Source organism: Abramis brama, assembly GCF_963993115.1.
Source record: "Abramis brama genome assembly, chromosome: 24".
NCBI lineage: Eukaryota > Metazoa > Chordata > Actinopteri > Cypriniformes > Leuciscidae > Abramis > Abramis brama.
In genome coordinates, this window is record NC_139986.1 from 26,492,001 (window position 1) to 26,512,336 (window position 20,336).

Sequence of the window (20,336 nt, forward strand, 5' to 3'; positions counted from 1 at the left end):
TTGATGGTCCTCTTTAGACATTAAAGTAAAGTTGAACCTACATGTCAACTAACTCTCATTAGAGGATTAGTAGAGTATTAGTAGACTGACATTCTACAGACTATAAGTAACTTTGCAAGCATATGTCAACTTATTCTACTAACCCTCACAGTCTACTAATACTAATAAATTACTTATGTCTGTAGCACAAACACTGCAGGACCACTCACACACACACCACTAATAATAATGATCTTTCATAGATATGTCTCCTGTTATACTTGAATACTTAACCAATGCACCGGTTCTTATTTGCACTGTACACAATCTTTAGCACTGTGACTATCATCTACCACGTCTACCTCCTTCACAAGCAGAGCATCTTCAGTAGTAGTAGCAGAAGTAGAAGAGATTTTAATGACATGTCAGAAGTTGAGGCTATTTTCATGGCAAGAGCTGAGCTACAAGATACACAAGAGTGCATATATTAAATACATTAAATTTCAGTTTGTTTTCCACCAAACCCTATCGTATACCCCCAGAACACTTGGAATATATTACACATCACATGGGATCATTATGTTATACATTTGCATCTTTTTTAAAGGAACACGCTGACTTTTTGGGACTTTAGCTTATTCACCGTATCCCCCAGAGTTAGATAAGTCCATACACACCCTTCTCATCTCCGTGCGTGCCGTAACTCTGTCTGACGCACCCACCGCTAGCCTAGCTTAGCACAAAGACTGGAGGTAAACGGCTCCAGCTAGCATACTGCTCCCAATAAGTGACATAACGCCCTGTGGTGAGGAGCAGAGAGTTCGCTCAGAGTTTCGCAGAAGTAGCAGTGCTTCACCTTCTGAGAATATAGTTCCCAGTGTGTATACGGTTAGAAGATGGCTGTGTCTCATGTGACCTTGTTATTCGTACACGCTCTGACTATACAAATCACAACATGTAAATAGGAAAATGTTGTCGTTATTTTGTCTCTTATTGGGAGCAGTATGCTAGCTGGAGCCGTTTACCTCCAGTCTTTGTGCTAAGCTAGGCTAGCGGTGGGTGCGTCAGACAGAGTTACGGCACGCACAGAGATGAAAAGGGTATGTATGGACTTATCTAACTCTGGGGGATACGGTGAATAAGATAAAGTCCCAAAAAGTCGGCGTGTTCCTTTAAAGCTTGATGCTGGTCGCTATTCACTGCCATTATATAAACAAGCGCGAGTGGGACATTTTTGAAAAATTCTCCATTTGTGGTCCGAAAAAGAAAGAAGGGCATCCGGCATTAGAACAACAGCAGGGTGAGTAAATAACGAGTTCATTTTCATTTTAGGGTGAACTATCCCTTTAAGTGAGCTTCCTAAATAAACATGTTGTCTACTAGCATTAAAAGCAGGACAGTCCGAGCATCTTCTGTATGTATATACCGTATATCATTCTTTACACTGACTGGTCTACCATCTGCATCTTAAATGCACTTTAACATAAATTATAGAATACTTACACAAACACGCACGCACACAAACACTTTATCACTGTTAAATACTGCACATATAAACCTTGTCACATATCCAAATAAATAAATGTCAGCTCTTGGCACAGAAAATGCCGTTTTTGACACAGCCACAAAAGCAGAATTATTGAGCGTTTTGTAGGAAGCAGACATTTTATGCAGCTTGTAATTTAACTTATAGAAAACCCTCTACATATGGATTGCCTTTTCCTTCCAGAAATGCTCAACTTACAAGACATCTTTTATCCAAACACTTGAATATTTCTCAAACTCTGATGTGTGTTTTCTTACAGTGCTGTGTTTGCTTTGGCTGGAGTGACGGCAGCAGATATATGAGCTTCATGTACAGGCTGCTCCCAATGCACTGTGGTTTTATTGAACTCTATACTATTTTTAGATTTTAATTTATATATATGTGTGTGCTACTGAATTTATGTGGAAGCTTTCAAACTGGAAAATACAGTGCATAAAACATTTTACACACATAAATACATTTTAACTCATAAAAAACTACTGAGTCACAGTCAGAAAATAAACATGAGTGTCTCTTATGTGACGGAGCAAGTTATAAAATCATATCTAAACACATCAGTCCTGCAGTTTTCAAGGTCCAAAATTAAATTAGTCTGTAAATGGTGGTAAAAGACTAGACCAGGGATTCACAAACCTTTTTTGTCAGCTGAACCCCCTTGAACTGAGATATTGCCCTTAATATTTAAATAATTTAACGACATATTCGCATGTTCACGGTTCTCTGATGTCAGTTAATGGTCAAATGACATGCAGACAAACAAGTAAAATATTTAATATTTTTAGCAAGTGTTTTATTTTTATTATATATATATATATATATAATATTTTTTATAATATATTATAATTCATTATTTTATATTTTTAGGATTTAATTAGCTTTTCATATACTCACGATCCCCCTGCACGAACAATAATACATAAATATAATTATCATCCAAAAATCGTCATGCTGTTCCTCAATACCATCATTTATAAATACTTGTGTAAGTACTTTAAACAGCTGTGAGATATATTTTTTAGAAGACAACACATAACAGATGTCCTCAGAAATCACACTTGAATTTCAAAGTTTTTATTTGTATACTTGTCTCTTTGTGACAGCTCTTGTAAAACATTATCTGACAGAAACATTGCCCTGCTTATTTGAGCGGTTGCAAATGGATTGAGTCTGGACGTTCTGTTTGTATGAGCAATAGAGGACAGGGGAAAATCTGTTTGGAAACAGTCATTATTTTTGTGATTCCGTGTGTTGCCACTAGGGGTGCAGAAATGACACACAGCTAATGTAAATGAGGTGATGCCAACACTTGCACTATTTTAACTCATTGGGGAACAGAGATGAAGGAATAAAAATAAAAATCTCTCATTGAAGATAAAGATCTAAACATCTGATGTCAGCCTGCCAGTAAATGAAATGTAGTGTGGTACCTTTGCAGGCTCGGCGGTGTGTGATGGGTTTGGCCATGTCCCGGTAGAATCCCTCTTTACAGTAATGGCAGTGTCGTCCAGCGGTGTTGTGTCTGCAGTTCATACACACTCCTCCGCTCTTACGGCCCGAGAGCTTATATAACTCCATGTTAAAGCGGCAGCGTCGCGCGTGCAGGTTACAGTTACACGCTATAAAGAAAGAGAGGGTGAACACGTTATTGACGAAAGCTACATATCCTGTTTTTTATGGATATGCATATGGTGTTTTTTCTCAAAAATACAATATCACTAAAAGGGTTTATAGGAGAAGCTTTACAGATCCACAAAGAACATCATATTCTCCTGTTCTTTAGTTCTCTAGCTCTGGTGCTTTAAAGAAACTAAAAAGCAAACCATTGATCTGCAGAATCTGTAATGAAACAAAATGTATTAGTCTCCAAAGAACCATACAGCAACCCTGTAAACCTGAAAAAGTCATCTTTACTGAACCTTTATTTTTCAAATCAACATGAAACAAGATTTGCATCGCATTTTAAAGTGTTTTTAGATTGTTAGACTAAATCAGGGGTGTCAAACTCAGTTCCTGGAGGGCCACAACCCTGCAGAGTTTAGCTCCAACCCTAATTAAACACACCTGATCAGCTAATCAAGGTCTTCAGAATTACTAGAAACTTCCAGGCAGGTTTTTTTGGAGCTGGTTGGAGCTAACTCTGCAGGACAGTGGCCCTCCAGGAACTGAGTTTGACACCCCTGGACTAAATAATACGATTTGAATATTTGTTCAAATTAACCAACAGCCAACATGGCCTAGAACAGGGATGGGCAACTTCGGTCCTGGAGGGCCACTGTCCTACAGAGTTTAGCTCCAACCCTGAAAAAAATCACCTGCCTGTAATTTTCTAGTAATCCTGAGGACCTTGATTAGCTTGTTCAGGTGTGTTTGATTAGGGTTGAAGCTAAACTCTGTAGGACAGTGGCCCTCCAGGACCGAAGTTGCCCACCCTGGGCTAGATGTTAATTTTAGCTAGCTAATTTATTTTCATAAGTTATTACATTTTGATGAAATATTGTGAAGAAAATTGTGTAAAAAAAATAAATAAAAGATGCACTGATCAACCGGACGTTTTGTTGCTCAAAACACATGATCGGCAAACTTTTTTTTATTATGGCCGATCTCTGTTCCGGACTTGCACACAAACTGCATTGGAATAATTTCCCAAAAATTATTGGCCAGAGATGTAGCATGTCAGCCGGACGCAAAAATAAAGAGAGCACAGACGTGCCAGCAGAGAAAATACTGTACACAGCAAAGCTCACTGTTCCCGATGTTTGAAATATTGGAAGGAAATTATAAATATTGAATTGAGGGTGAGGGTTCATATGAATGCAAGGGAACTGACTGTCTTCAGAAAAGTTTTGATGGCATTTTCTCTTCCTCTTAAACGCCACAGCCTACCTGAGTATTGTAGTTGACCATGTCCATCTGTAAACCTCACTCCCCTGATCTCAAGACGTGTGCTAGCGACTGACACTAGAGGCTGTGGTCTTTAGTGTCCTAGTTAGTGCACCAACCTCCCATGCCGGAGACGCCTGTTCGAATCCCGCTCAGAGCGGGTTGAGTAGGACCGGTTACAATTGGTGCCGTGACCCGGATGGGAGTGAGTGTAACGGAGGCCAGCAAGTAAGAGCTGTGCAGGTAAACCTCACTCCCCTGATCTTTAGCGTCCGTGTTAGTGCATCCGCCTCCCATCCCGGAGACGCTGGATCGAATCCCACTCAGAGCCCTGTCGAATATGACCACAGTGTACCATTTTCTGACGGCTACTTCCAGCAGGATAACGCACCATGTCACAAAGCTCAAATCATCTCAAACTGGTTTCCTGAACATGATGAGTTCACTAACCGCCTCCACAACCACCAGATCTCAATCCAATAGAGCAGCTTTGGGATGTTGAGGAACGGGAGATCATGGATGTGCAGCCGACAAATCTGCAGCAACCGTGGGATCTGCTTTAAAAAGTAAATTTTGTATTTTAAATGCATACCTGTTTCACCGTGAAGCGTTTGATTTTGTCCGTGTGCATGTGTGTGTGTGTTATTACAGGGCCAATTTGTATGGAATTCTGTGGTTAATGAAACCTGCTCGGGCCATTCCCTAACACACACACCATCTGCTGCTCTGTGTGAGTGTGTGTGTGTGTGTGTGTGTGTGTGTGATGGGGGTCATGAACAGGGGGTGTAATTTCGGGGGGATTCTGGGCTAAAGTCAACAGGGTGAGATTACAGCAAATTCAGCTCAATAAACGTCTGCAGGCGATGTGTGTGTGTGTGAGCGCTGTAAGGGTGTGTGCATTTCTCTAAATGAAATTCCAAACGTGTGACAAAAAGCACACACAGATTCACACCCAAATAGAAAGCTACAGTCTCACAAACGTACAAGACGGAGATTGAATTATTAAAGCACGCAGTCCAGTCTAAATGTGAACCGTTTCTAGGGCGTTTCCAGATGAGGGTCTGATTTGAGCAAGAAGGATTTGGAAAAGAGTGCAGGTTTTCTGATATCTCTCAGCGCTGCGTTTGTGCCTTGAGCGTGGTACTTAATCTAAAGTTGTTCCAAGGGTCTTTCTCAATGGCACCGTTCCTCTATTACAAGAGCTTTCCAAACACAGCTGAAAGCACTCAAACCTATTAACCTGAGGTTAGAGCAAACCCAGAGCTCCAAATTCATTTCTGTAGAGCAGGAACGTTAGTTTGATGGAGCGAGCTCTACAGGTATGCACTGAACTACACCCAAAAACACATTTCTGGAAATGCCATACATCTTGTACTTCGTGCATGATAGGCAAAAATTAGAACTCCACTTATGTTTTTGGATTATGATGTCTAAATCTTAATATTACAATCAAGAAATATGAAAACACTAACAGAGTGTACATCTCGCCACAATGACGTGATGGCCAGAGCGTTGCAATTAGGTTGATAGTCTCTTCTCAACATGCTGCACAATTTAAGACATGATTCACAAATGGTGAAGGATATAATTGTGCTGTTTAATACTTAAAGTTACTAGTTTGTTCAAATCACTAACAAAGTATGGGCAGCAGTGATAGTGATGCTCGTCTTAGTGAACGCCACTAATTAAAAAAGAGCAAAATCACAGAATAACACCTTTCACAGAACATCACCTGTGCGCTTTAACACACATATGTTTTATCAACTAAGAATAACAGCTCATTAAAAATTCCATCCCTGGTTTTATGTGAGCATAAATATCAGAACATTTGGCTCACAGGTGTTTCTAATTGATTAGGCGTTTCCTGTTGCGTAGATTGTTCACACATGAAAGAGTCGCGAAGTTTCACGGCTCTGTTCAAATCTTTTGTTTTTGCCTGCGAGAGAAAAGCGAGTGATTTGGGATTCTGAAAGAATTAGGGAAAATTGGCATAACACAAGAGTTGGGTGTAGTCAAAACAGCAATTTGGCAGTGAAGCAACTTTGAAACTGAAGCTGGTAAAGCTACAAGCTACTCATAATTTAAATTACAAACAAGCTTACTTACAAGAAAAAATGGCTTACTACTCTGAAAATGATTTTAAACAGACAATATTTTTTTAATTGTATAACTGCAAACAGGATCAGTGAATCTGATTCATTTTAGTGAATTCAGATGATCGTCTGAACAAAAAAAAAGTGTTCACGTTAGTCGAGTGTTTTACAAAATTGATGTGTGAATGAAGAGATTCACTAAAAGAGAAAGAGGACAGTTTAAGATACCAGGTTTCAATATGCAAATAAACATTTGTCAATGAAATGAGCAACAGTCTCCAGAACACTGCACGAAACCTGCCAGGATTTGTTGGCTAGCCCTTCAAAAACAAACCAGGATGATGATTCAAAACAACCAGAAAACAGGAAAATGTAAGATTAGTCCGTTAGCGGACATGTTTTTAATCTTTTAACTTCTATTCAACTGAACAGGCATTTCACTGGCTGAAGAGTGACTAACCCCGAAACTCCCAGAAACAGGCAACAGCTGGAAGTTTCTTCTCTGAAGGTTTGGCACAAGACGAGAGCGCAAGACCAGCGACGTTGATGAGTTACAGACACTCAAGCTGGAGATCTCGGACTATTTTATAAGCTTTATATTTGTTTTGAAATGTCACGATACTTACGCTCACATAAAATGGAGTAATAGGGTGCTGAGAATGCTTTTATTTATTAATTTACTTAATTGGTTACATGTGTTTAGACGAGCCAAACATAAAAGGTGGCATTTAGTATTTTTTGGTTTACAGGCATCTTTCAGACTGTTTAGATACTGCTGGAGTGAACAGGAAATATAGAAATCCAGTCCAAATTTCTAGATGGCTTTGGTTTTACAAGAGCACAAACCAAGTACTTCGACAAATGTGTCCTTTGAATCGTAGCACGCAAAGAAACAAAACGACAAGCTAGTTCGATTGTTGGCAGACTAACAAATAAACAGGAAGATAAACACATCTCTACAAGGTTTCTCTGCAGCATCACAGCTTTATATCATTAACGCTCTGTGTGGCGTTTTTTCCCTCGGAAGCAGCATGTTTTGGTTTGTGACGTATAGGAAATCTAAGGCAGTAAAAGTGGGCTTGTGTGTGTGTTTAATGAGGATATGGTTAGTACTCATACTTCCAGTGTCCTGTGCAGGTGGCCGTGACTAGCAATACACACACATACGGCTGCGTCCGAACTCACATACTCTCTTGAGTAGGTACTTATTTTGAATAAGTAAGTACTTTGCAACTGCCTGCTTAAAAAGTGTGTTCTATGTAGATTGAATGGGTCTCATTCATGAAACACGAGCAGAACGAATTTTTGTGTAAATCGTGTGTAAAGTGGTTCTGGTGTAAATTTTCGGATTCATTAAAATGTTCGTATTTTCCAAATGTTTGTTGGTACGAAAGAAATCTACACCTGCTCCCAGCCACGTGTAAACAGTGCGTTTAACATCCGAACGTTTTGCTCATTAATAAGGCTGCATTTTAATTCACCTTAATCGGGTTTATTTGACGGGGTTACATGTCGAACCATTTTCTTTTCACTTCTGGGACTGTTCGATTAACAGATGAAACTCCATTAACTGCATCTGTAATATGCTGCCAAGCTTCCTTTTTTTTAGGACCTGATACGCCACTATATACGCTTGAAAATAAAATGTGGCGTTTTGAATGAACTTCTGATAATAAAACTTCAATTTCTGCATCTGAGAAATTTCTCTTCTTCATTCGCTTTTGAGAAGACATGTTGAAATCCTTCGTTTGGTGTCATAATATGATGCCCATATATAGTTGTCAGTCGGATTTAAAGGGCGGGATTTATGGTAATTGAGAATGAGCGTGCCATTTACGCGTCCCATTTACGACTGATTGGAATTCATTAACACACACACACATTTCACTATCACATCTGACGTTTACGAAGTATTTGTGAATCAGGAGAAGAGTTTTCGGGAAGGTCTCTTTACGCGCAAATCACTCACATATTTACTCGTATATTTACGAATGTTTCATGAATGAGACCCAAAGTGTGTAGAATGTATGTATTTTGGATGTACTACATTTGCCATGTTGTCATTAGGCTTGTGTTGCTTCACTGTCATTCATAGATCCTCTCCTGTGGCCTCATGGGATATAAAATGTCCATCGAATGCACATTTCAGAATCTCGCCAGAAGTATTAGGTCATCCAGGGACTTTTTGCCTACTCTATAATGAGTACTGTGAATTCGGACATGCTTATTTTGTTACGTACTGTTTTTCCGAATACTATAGTAGAGAACTAGGGCTGATCAACTATATTATATCGAGATCTTGATCCAATTTACGTCGATGACAGTGATAAGCTCTGGACATTTTTACTCGATATGGATTAATCTAACAGCACACAGCAGAAATAAACGCGACAACAGCCGGTCAGTGCATGTCGCTAATAAGTGATTTCTGCTTGTCTGTGTGAATTAGTGATGGGTCCATCATTAGTTAATTTTGAACAAATCTTTAATATGACTCTGGAACAACGAGTTGCCTCAGAGAGTCATCAGAGAATCAGAGAGTGATTCATTCATTTTGTGTTGATCGCACATGCGAAACATCCTATAGGTTCTGTACCGGAAACAGAAATGATTAGTTCACCTCCCGAGTCTTTGGGTCTGAGGCCCTGTCCCAAATGAAACCCTAAGCCCTTGCGATCTTCCTCCGAATCCACACTTTTATGACGTAACGCTGCTTTGACTGTCGGATAGAGGTCTCTGCGGAGCCACCCTTCTGAAGTTCCCTTCTGTAACCTAAAAAGACAAATGGGACACCCTATGGTCTTGTGGACTTAACGCACAAGCGTCCTCGGCGGCCATTGTAAGTCCACAAGATCGCAAGTGTATATGAAGTGTGTTATTTGGGACAGGGCCTGAGTCGTTCGTTCATTTGTTACGTGACTTGACAGCCGAAATGGATACAATAATTCCCAACTTCCTTAAGCGCATAGGTATTTATTTATTTTTATTTTTACTCTTACAGTAATGTGATGCATTTCTGGTATTAAATTGTAGCTTATTCCTTACAAAGTAAATTTCTATCATGATGGTTCTTTTCCATAACAATGAATGTCGAAATAAAGAGATGGTCAATGCTTTAAACTTTATCCGTATAATAAATATATAATACAACATGAACATACAGTCAATAATACTATCGTAATGTTGAAAGATACTGAGAAAGGAAGCGGTCACGTGACAAAAGAACGAACGACACAGACCCGAAGACTCGAGAGGTCAACTAATCATTTCTGTTTTCCAGAGTTATATTAACAGACTACATGGCCTGAAGACCCAGATAAGCAATTATTAAATCATTTCTGTTTGTCATAATTTGGCCTTGGCTGCATTATAGTTTTCTTTTTCGAAATGTGATTAACGTAAGTAGAAGAACATTTTAATTATTCTGCTGAAAAAATGAACCAAATGACTTGAAAAAAAGATTAATTAATTTTGATTAACGAGATTCAAAGATCCGAGTCTGTAATATCCATCACTGAATGAATAAACGGAACGGAGCAATTTCGTCTGATACACAAACTCACACACATGTGAAGCTCACGGTGTTTTCAGCATCTGTCGTCTCAATATGAGGCCATGAAACACATGAACTTCATCAGCAGAGCTTCTTCTAAAAGTCACTTCAAGAGCTTCAATGTTTCATTTAAGGAAAAACTATCGTCAAATACACACTGAAACATCTTCACGACAAACCGTCAAAATAAAAGTTCGGTTTAACCTCAAGAAAATAAATCACTACTGTAAATGTATACTAAAATGTACTCCTCAAAGTAATAATAATACTGTTATTCTAAGGAATATCATATGAATATCATATCATCCATGTTTTAAGTTTATACAGTTCTGTTGTGCAGCATGTAAAAAAAATATATTTGTAAGAAGATATGTTTTCATTTGATTACATTTAAAAGCTTTATTAAATTTGTTTAATTTATATAAATTTGTATTAAATCACAAAACACAGAATTACTGTGTGATAATTAATGGATTAAAAAAAAAGTGTGATAATTAATATTTTGGCCATATCGTCCAGTTCTATAGGGAACTTCTATATAGTTGAACTTAATTTAACTGTCAGACCCTCCATTTGTGGTCCGCCACTCATTAGTCTGTTATACCTCTGCTAATCTCTTTGTCCTTGTTCTCTCAGCTGAATGGGGGATGATTTTAACGAGATCACACTGAACGACTGCCAGGTCGGGCACAAAATCTGCGGGAGTCCTTGGCGTGTGTTGAGGCGAGAAAACGAGGGAGTCGAGCGTGTACTGGGGGTCATTTGGAGACGGGGCCACCAAACCAGAGCAGATGGCATGAGAAGAGGTGAGAGGAAAACGCAGAGAGCTCGGAATTAAATTCTGGGTTTCATTACACGAAAGAAAACGAAACTATCGTCAAACTCTCATCTGACAGAGTGGACAGGAAGAATTAGACGAGGCAGAGAGATTTATGGGAGACATTAGCGATACTAATGGAGTGTCAGGACTGCCCGACTGGAGCATTTGGACACGATATATCTTTCCTGACACAAAGATTAATGCATTTACACTATTCAGCTAATTTTTCGTTCAGCAATAATACTGCTGTCTGATAAGATAAGATAAATATCTGCAGCTGCTACTGATCTTCAACATATGGATATATATGTATGTAGGCTACATCTATAAATATTAATTAGAATCCCTAAAAAAACTACAGCGTTATGGTACAATAATGGTATATTACCATGGTACTTTGTTTTCTGTAATTTATTTGCAGTTCCTTCTGATGTAATTACATTAAATACTGAAATATATATATCAATATATAGACTATAGAACAATTCTATATAAAACAATAGTATCTAAAGTTAACGTCTAATGTTAAATGTACATTTTTATTGCACCTTTCTCGCTTTATAAGCTTTGCTCAGTTCAATCAAGAATAATTTATGAAATTTTGCATTATTTATTTGAAAGAATTAAAAGAGTAGTTTCATGCCTTTCCTAGTATTGTTCAACTGGTCGAGATTGATATGGGATTTAGAAAGTAATTAGTAATAAGTAATCCAATACTTTTAAGAGAGAGTAATTAGTACAGTAATTTAATTACACCGATGAAGATGGAATTACTTTTTTAAAGTGTAACTTACCCAACACTGTACTTAACTATATTTAACATAAATTAATGACATTTTTACATAAGCTGTAGCTATAAACTGCTTAAATCAAATGGATTAAGTCAAATTCACTGAACAGAAAGTGTTTGTGTTGCTTTATAAAACCCTATATTGCAAAAGTCTGTTGATAAATCGATGCATTTTCTGCAGGGTCTAGCATATTATGTCCATCAAAAATGCGTTCGCACCTATGCGTCTGCTACATGGCGCAGCCAGTGTGAATTCAGTGTTAATATGGCCGCCAAAAGAAATAAACGTTGTTTTCGTGTGCGGTGTGAAACGCCTAGTACTCTCATTCTGCTGTCAGCAGCGTTCTGCTCTGAGCGTCGACTGTTCAGACGTCCTGAGAGAAGAGGTTTATGTAAAGATTAACATACTGCAAGACAGACATACGCAAACACAAATCTCTGTCCTGCACTCGTGTGTCAGTCTGTATGTATTCTATGGAATGCATCCAGAATTAATACAGATACACCCGAAGTAATCCAAACCCAATAAATCAAGTTCAGACATGAGATGCGATGAGAATTAACCTTCACGTTTTTGCCAAGTGATCGTTTCATAACACCACACTGTAGCTCTGTTTCAGATGTAGGGAGATGCTTTAGATACTGTTCCTTATTTTGGCCAAAATTAATGCAAATGTAAAGTGCTAACCTAACCCAGTGACAAACTCCAGTGGGAAAAGTCCATTCAGCATGGCAGACATTGAAGAAATGCTGATTAACAGCTCCAGTCCTCTAATTTAGTTGGCCAAGTGATAGTTGCTGATATTTAGCATAACATTTCATTCAGTACTGAAATGTAGCAAAAAATATTTAACCTATTTTAAGCTAGATTTGTGTACTTAAGAGAATCACGTCATTAGTTTAGCAAAATACTACAGCCAAACTATTGTGAGTCACGATTTCAATAGAGTCACAACTGATTTCAGTAGAGTTTGGACAGCAGTATTTTGCTAAACTGCATATGAAGAGCGTACAAATCATTCACACCAAGAACGACAGCTATAAAGATACTGATAACTACATTAGTGTCCACACCAACGCACGATAACGTTTATTATAAGCGCGCCTGCTGCTTTAAATGCTCTAGCTCTTTAAAGCTGAGTGGATTCTGATTGGCTGTCAATGTTTTTATCATTCATCAGCTGGAAAAAAAATCGTTCTGAATCGTTATAGCTGTGGTGTGGACATATGAGAATATGTTTATCGTTATCGCTATTAGTTGTAGTTTAAAAGACACTTAATATTCAGAACTATTATTGACTAAATTGAGCTTAATAATGACACAATCTGTATCATTGACTTGACTAATCTTACTAGGTGTGAACAAGCATTTAATGATGCCTGTAGTCAACATTGGTTTTGGAATAGCTAATGAGGATTGAACAACATTTTAACTCACGTAAACACTCGTTGGCTTCTTTCGCAGTGGCGCGCTGCCAGGGCCGGTCGTAGTGAAACGGTTTGCAGCGGTCACACTCCGGACCCTCTGTGTTGTGTTTGCATTCGCACACCAGCTTTCCGTCCTTCTCTCGCACACACCTGGAGGCGTGGCCGTTACATTTACACCTCCCGCCCACTTGGAAGTCGCCAACCGCGTAATAATACGTAGCGGGCGGCCCGAGCGGGTCTTCGCTCTCGCGTCCCGACATGGGCAGCGCTCTGAGCTGCTGCGGGCGACTGAAGACCACACGAATATCAGTGACCGTAACCCAGTCCTGTAGAACAGGACTCGAGTCGAAGTCCTTCCCTGATGGGCGTCCGTCTAGCGTGCTGAAAGCGATAAGGCCGCCGGAAAGCGGGTAGAGATCAGTGTGTCCGTCCGTGCACAAAGCCTCCTGCTCGTTCTGCTTGGTGATCGCCGCTTTGTTGGGTCGGTTGTACATGCGACGGCATTGCGACGAGTAGAATTGGTAGGGCGTCCAAGTGCGGCCGTAGTCCATGCTCTTATAGATGGCCAGGGATTCGGGACGAGGGGAACAGAACTGCAGGCTGACATACGTGATTTCAAACTTCTTCCCGAGCGACAGTGTGAGCGTCACATTGAGCGGCGAGCCCTGCAGGTTCTCCGACTGCCAGCATGTGAGGTTGTGGGCGGAGTTCAGGTCGGTGAGGTAGTTGGGAGGGTGTGCGTTGCGAGGGTCCGATGCGTCGCAGACTTGGCACGAGCGCACGGCGGGACGGTCGTCGCGTTCAACTAAACTGCACGAGCGAGACGCCGGCCGCCCGCAGACACTCGACACGCCGACCTCCTGACCGAACGCTGCATTGATGAACTCTGGGATACATCGGCGGGCGGCGCCCGTCTCGTCATAGCAGGGGTCCGTCGGTGTCGCCTGAGGCCCGGCGAATGGGTTGGGACTGTGGCTTGAGGCTTGAAACACAGTTAGCAGAGAAAGCAAGTTCCGAAAACTCCACATGATGTCACGGGAGAGAATGATGAATGTGGGATGGGGAGAAACGTATCCAGATGGATGGGTAGAGAGGGGGAAGTCAAATAAACAAATATGGTTGTAGCGTCTCCTCAGACTGGCGGGGTCTGGCGTACGTGTGATATCTCAGAACGACAACTCCAGCCAGAAAACGTCCAGTAGATAGACGACTTTCCTGGAGTCAACCCTCGGCAGTGTGCGTCTGGAAATGGAACGGCAACACAACGTTAATAAATCAAACTAAACTCAGTTAATCAACTATATTCACTCACCGTAAGATTTATATAGTAAAAACCATGTCCAAAAATGAATGGAATTACAATGATACCACAGCATAATTGATGTGCATAAAAGAAAATATAAAACAGCAAAAAAAAAAGGTCTATTAATACCAAACAGAGCCTAAAAAGAAACTTCTTTTTCCAATAAATGGTCAGTAAAAAAATGGAGCTTAACCTTTATATAATGCAACTTATATATAATAATATATGAGCAGTTAGACTAAATTTAAAAATAAATAAATAAACAAGCAAAATATCCCAGAACGGGTAAGTACAGTATTCATCTAAATTAAGCCGTCACTTAATAATAGGGGCTAGGTGGTTTGGACCAAATGTTGGTTTGTAGTTATTAATAAACTCACAGCAGTAAATCAAATACTGTAAGTTGTTGAATATAATGCTAAATATATGCAGCTGCTTGATATTTAAGTTGTTTAGTAGTTTTAAATCCTAGTTTTCCAGATGAACATATTTGCAATCATTTGTGAAATGTGCTGCCATGATGCTAGCGGGTCGGCAGAGCGTCGCTATGCAGTTGCAGAGATGTTCTAATGAAATTTTAGTGCTCTGCTATGCGGTTCCTAGGGTGATTACTAAGTGCTTGCTTACAGACCCAAATCAAAAGTGTCTAGATATGCTCGGGTTCCTCCTTCAGCGCGCACCGGGTTCATGGTTCAGCAGGTGAAACCGGTGATCACTTAGTTAAGTAACGGCACACTCTCCTCAACAACACATGAGATTTGAGGACCCCGCTGCGGGACGTTGCACACACTGAACTAGAAGAGTTAAAGGAATGAGCAGCTTGTGCAAGTGTGTTTTAGAAATACTCATTAATAGGCATTTTAACCAAAAGAGCCATTTTAGGAAAGCCACGCATGCAGAAATACACCGCAGATGGGTTAATTTGGTCTTGGTAAACACATGCTGAGATTCCTAATGTTTTCGTGGGGCCGTTGGGGATTTTGAATGAGAGCGTTTAATGTAGTGTTGCTTTGCTCAGATGCTTTTCTATGAAATGGTGATATTTATCGTGTTTTAAAACAAAGAAAGCGTACTACCTCAACTGCTGGAGGAATCTGCGGTCACAGTCCGTTCCACGTCCTACGAGCCATGATCCGGACGGACACCGAACGTATAAAACTGGATACTCTCAAACTCTCCTGATGCTTGGATCCGCAGGTCGACGCACATATGATCCGCCGGGGGGGAATCTGATGAGATCCGCACGCTGTTTAGAGTTAATGAGAAACAGTTTGACATGAGCGTGTATCTGAGCCCAATCACACTTCTACAGCACTACAAAGAGCAATGAACCATGAAACCAGAGTAAAACTCCTCTCTTAGGACCTGTCACTGTGTGTGTGTGATGTGAATATCAATGCGGCTCTTTCTGCTCGGGCCCCTTTGCAACGGTACAGCCGGACCCTCAAATAATGACTGTAAAAGCACGTTATACACATCTGCTGAATTCTATTAAAAACTATACCTCATTTAAACACAAGCCAGATAAATTCATCATTATTACTGTGCTGAAAACTAAATGAGACGCTCAGATTCGTACAGGTTTCACGTCACAGCTGTTACTACATCATGTTCTTCCCATGCGACTACAATGAAGCTGTCAGGCATCAAAAAGCGCACAAAAGCACTCCTGAAATTCTCCTGAAACCATTCCATAGCTATGTGTGAGAAACAAACGAAATGTGGTGTCATTCACTGGCAATATTGACAAGCTCTTAGAGAATCAGATTCATGAATCATCTTTACAATGATTCAATTGATTCAGTTCACAAATTCATCCATTCAACTAACTCAATCAATAATCCACAAAGCTACAGTGCACTACTTTAATTACATTTTTTATGGTGCTTTTGTGTCCTTTTTCAAGTTTTTGGGCAAGCAAATGATAGCATTAGTATAATGAAGCTACAAAGCCTGACAGTTGTGTGTTTGTGAAGAGAATTTAGAGCATTTGTTAGATATTTGAAGACACTAGCCTTAAAATGGTCCTTTTTTTCTCTGTTTCTGCCACATTCTACCAAACTCACACATCTCTCTCTCTCTCTCTCTCTCTCCACACACACATCTCTTCAGTCACACATCATCAAACACCAAACAGAGAATTAAGCTCATTATTTGACCCTCACGCTGTCAGTCGAACTCTCTCACCCCACCTCTCTCTTTCTCTCCCTCGCTCGATCACTCTAGCATAAACACACAGACGTACACGTATAAGGGTCTGAGACCACTACTGGAAATGCTTCTATTTTGCAGTCTTTTCTAATTCAGTTCAAAAATGTAAGTTATCGACATAACAATTTGACAAAAAACAATGAGATTGTGATAAAAAAAACCTGATGATCAATGTCTCCAGCATTATTTGAGAATGTTCCATCATTTTGTGCTTAAATGGGAGCAAAAATGTAACTTTTCCCACAAATTAGCAGCTGATCGATGCCGATATCAACGATATTCCCAATATAGGGCCTACATATAATACAAATAAGGAGTATACATTTTTTTTTTCAGTTTGCTAAATTTATATGAACAGCTATTTTACACAATATTGACTTGAACAAAATTACTTTTATATTTAGATCTAATATATGTATGTATATATATATATATATATATATATATATATACATATATAATATATATGCTCGACTGTTTGAGCTACAGAAAAGCTACAATTTCACAATTTCAAGTCCTAAAACTTTACTTATTTTCCAGAATTAAATGAAAAAAATAATGTCAGTGCGGTCTCAGACGTTTTCCCCATTGTATGTATACACACATATTCTCATTGTGTGGTCTTTTTGTGTTTACACAGTGTGTGTGTCCACACCGCAACATCATTTACTGACGGATCTGTCTGATTCGGAGGAAGAAATACACATGCCTCTGATTCACACACACACATCAAGAGCATGAGACAGAAATAGGTGAAAGGTTTGAGACAAAAAGAGGGACAAATATGGACAGAACCGAGGACAGGGACGATATGTGGGAGGATAGAAAAGATAGATAGTGGCTGAAGATAAAGGACGTCAAAGTAGAGATTAAATATATATATATATATATGAGAGAGAGAGAGAGAGAGAGAGAGAGAGAGAGAGAGAGAGAGAGAGAGAGAGAGAGAGATGGATCATAATGAAGAATGGACATCTCTTACAGAATGACTAAATATGGAGAATTGAGTTTCTCCACCGAGTGTGTGTGTGTGTGTGTGTGTGTGTGTGTGTGTGTGTGCATTTATCAGAACTGAGACATACACACATAACACAAGTGCACAAGCTCAGATGACAAATACACTTCAGATTTAAAGGTGAATTGTATTTTTTTTTTCATGCTAAAATACTTTCTTGTATCCCAGTGTAAAGATAACATCTGTCTTTATAATCTTTCGTCAAATTATAATAACTTGGCTGCATGTACAGGCTGATGGATAACGTTAACTAAAAACGAGTAAATATTTAAACATTTCTTTAGCAAACTCACATTCAGGTCCAGGGATATTGTTGTTAACTAAATTTAAAACTATTAAAAAAAAAAAATGTTAACTGAAACAAAAGTGAAATAAAATATAAATATTAGATGAAAAACTGTTTTTTTTTTCTACAAAAAATAGATGAATATTTTCCATTTATATTTTTAGTTTAAGTAGAAGTACTAAAACAGGGAATAAAACTAAAACTCAACTAAATCTAGTAAAAATAAATTAAACGTACTATAAATAGTAAAAAAAACTAATAAAAAATGACAAAAGCGCAAAAAAGATTTAATTTAAATAAAAAGTGATTAAATAAAAAAAAACTATAATAATAAATAATACTAAAATAACTGTTCAGGTTTGACTCCAGTCTGAATGAAACGCCCACTTCTCAGTCAATTCCCGATGGATACAATTTTCTTCCTGAATATCCTCTTTCATTTGGAAACACATCACATTATGGGAGTAAAATGAGTTGCGAATGTTCATGTTGATTGTAATGGGGGAGAGAGAGAAATCGGTCTGGACAAACTAATCCAGAGCGTCTCAACCGAGAACAATCACGTGTGCTTCGCTCTCGCTCTTCATCTGACTCCCTTCTTCAATACCAATTTTCCTTTAAGAACTTAAAGATTGCAATAACAAGATATAACAGAGAGGCGTGTTTGCTGTCAACATGAATTACTCAACAGAAAATGGAGGATCGGTGTTGATTTTACGTACGATAACTATGGACCTGCTCTGTTGTGTTTATCGAGTCTCCGATCCGTCCTAGGATTTGCTTTTCACCTGTTGTATGGTTCAGCAGGTGAAAATGGAGCATCTGATCACTTAATAAAGTAATAACAGCACATTATTTGAGGAATCTGGGAAGCAAAACTGATGCAAGTCATAATATAGCAAAATGCATGACTACTAATGTGCGAGTGGAAAGAAATCCGCCTGGTAAAAGAATGCAGCCACTGCGACCAGACCCTTCCTTCACACACACGGACCAAACCCAGCCCTTACTAAAACAGCAGAACCTGATCCTTAGCCACACACACACACACACTCACCACCGGCTCGTGCATTGATTGCTGATTTGAAAATAATTTGAAGATTTTTTGAGAATCTGTGCAGTAATACATCATGTGTTGCTTCACAGTTCTGCAATTTTACTTTGGGGACAGAAATTCTGCCAGAGGTTCGCTAAAACTAATCTAGTAAAACCTTTCTTTAGAGACGTCCAAATACAATAGAGGTATATATATATAAAAATATATATATAAAAACAATAGAAGTCTATGGCATGTCCTCATTTAGATATATATGCAAACATGTGTGTGGTTTAGGGTGGTGTTGGGGGTTTAATGCATGGGTGTTGTGTAATAACATGCAAACTCACACATAAGTACACACACACACACACACACACACATCTTTTTCCAGTTGACAACAAAAATTTCACCGCTAGGCATCACCAGCTTTGAACTCAGGAGGGAAACCACAAATAATTTTATGAAGTGTTCAAATACTGACAAACACGTTTTGTGCACCACTCTTGCTCGCGCACACACACACACACACACACACACACACACACACACACACACACACAGTCTTAAGGTGCCAAGGCTACAACAGATTGAATCATTTAACGCCGCTCTCCGACTGGACACAATCCGTGTGTGTGTGTGTGTGTGTGTGTGTTTAGGCACACCCCAAAAGTTACAGCGCAGGAGTTGCACGGCATAGAATAACTACAAGCGCACACACTCCCACAATTACACTTTTACGGCTGTCACCTGCTATTTTATGACCCCTGACCTCTTGACATGCTTAAAATCACATGCATAAACAGACAGACAAAAGCAGGAGCAATGCACAACTCTTAAAGAGGTCATATCACACATTATTCACACATACAGAAATATTTAATATAATAATGTTTTTATCCTAAGATCCACTCTAGTGTAAGTAAACCAAAAACAGTCATTTAGTGGTTAAATGTGTCTGTTTCCCACATTTTACTCTTTACGTTATGCAATATGGATGGTCATATGCTCAAATTTATTTATCTGTCTGACAGTTTTGGAAGTTTGCAACACTTTAATAATTGTTCCTAAAAGTTGTTTTCAAAGTACATCAAACTCTTTTATTTTGAAAGATCATCATTTGATTCATGATACGACCCTTTTAAGAGGTAAGTCCAGTAAAGCAGTAAAAGTTAGTGGAGGGGCTTTTTTTGTTGGCGACAAAAGAGAAAAGGGTGTCATGCACACACACACACACACACACACACAGATGAAGCTTCCTGTGCTGGAAGAGGAGGAGAGTGAAATATAGGCCATGTTGACTTTAGCTGCTAAGGTGGACCGAGCCAAGGCTGTGTCAGATCCAAACCTTTCACTGAAGTTGAAAAACGCTCTAATGTTGCCCAGCGCTGAAAAT

At 39.2% G+C, this 20,336-nt stretch overlaps 1 protein-coding gene across 2 annotated transcripts in view; it reads right to left on the reverse strand.

Annotated features, from left to right (window-relative positions):
• The window catches only part of ntn2 (netrin 2), a 32,223-nt gene that overhangs the window by 9,966 nt on the left and 1,921 nt on the right, over positions 1–20,336 (reverse strand). For both annotated transcript variants that reach the window (XM_084103172.1, XM_084103173.1), the window contains 3 exons: positions 15,469–15,638; positions 13,100–14,331; positions 2,953–3,141 (listed from right to left, as the gene is read on the reverse strand). In XM_084103172.1, the coding sequence (XP_083959298.1) occupies positions 2,953–3,141; positions 13,100–14,117 (1,207 nt within the window). In that variant the 5' untranslated portion in view covers positions 14,118–14,331; positions 15,469–15,638. The remainder of the gene's footprint in view (positions 1–2,952; positions 3,142–13,099; positions 14,332–15,468; positions 15,639–20,336) is intronic.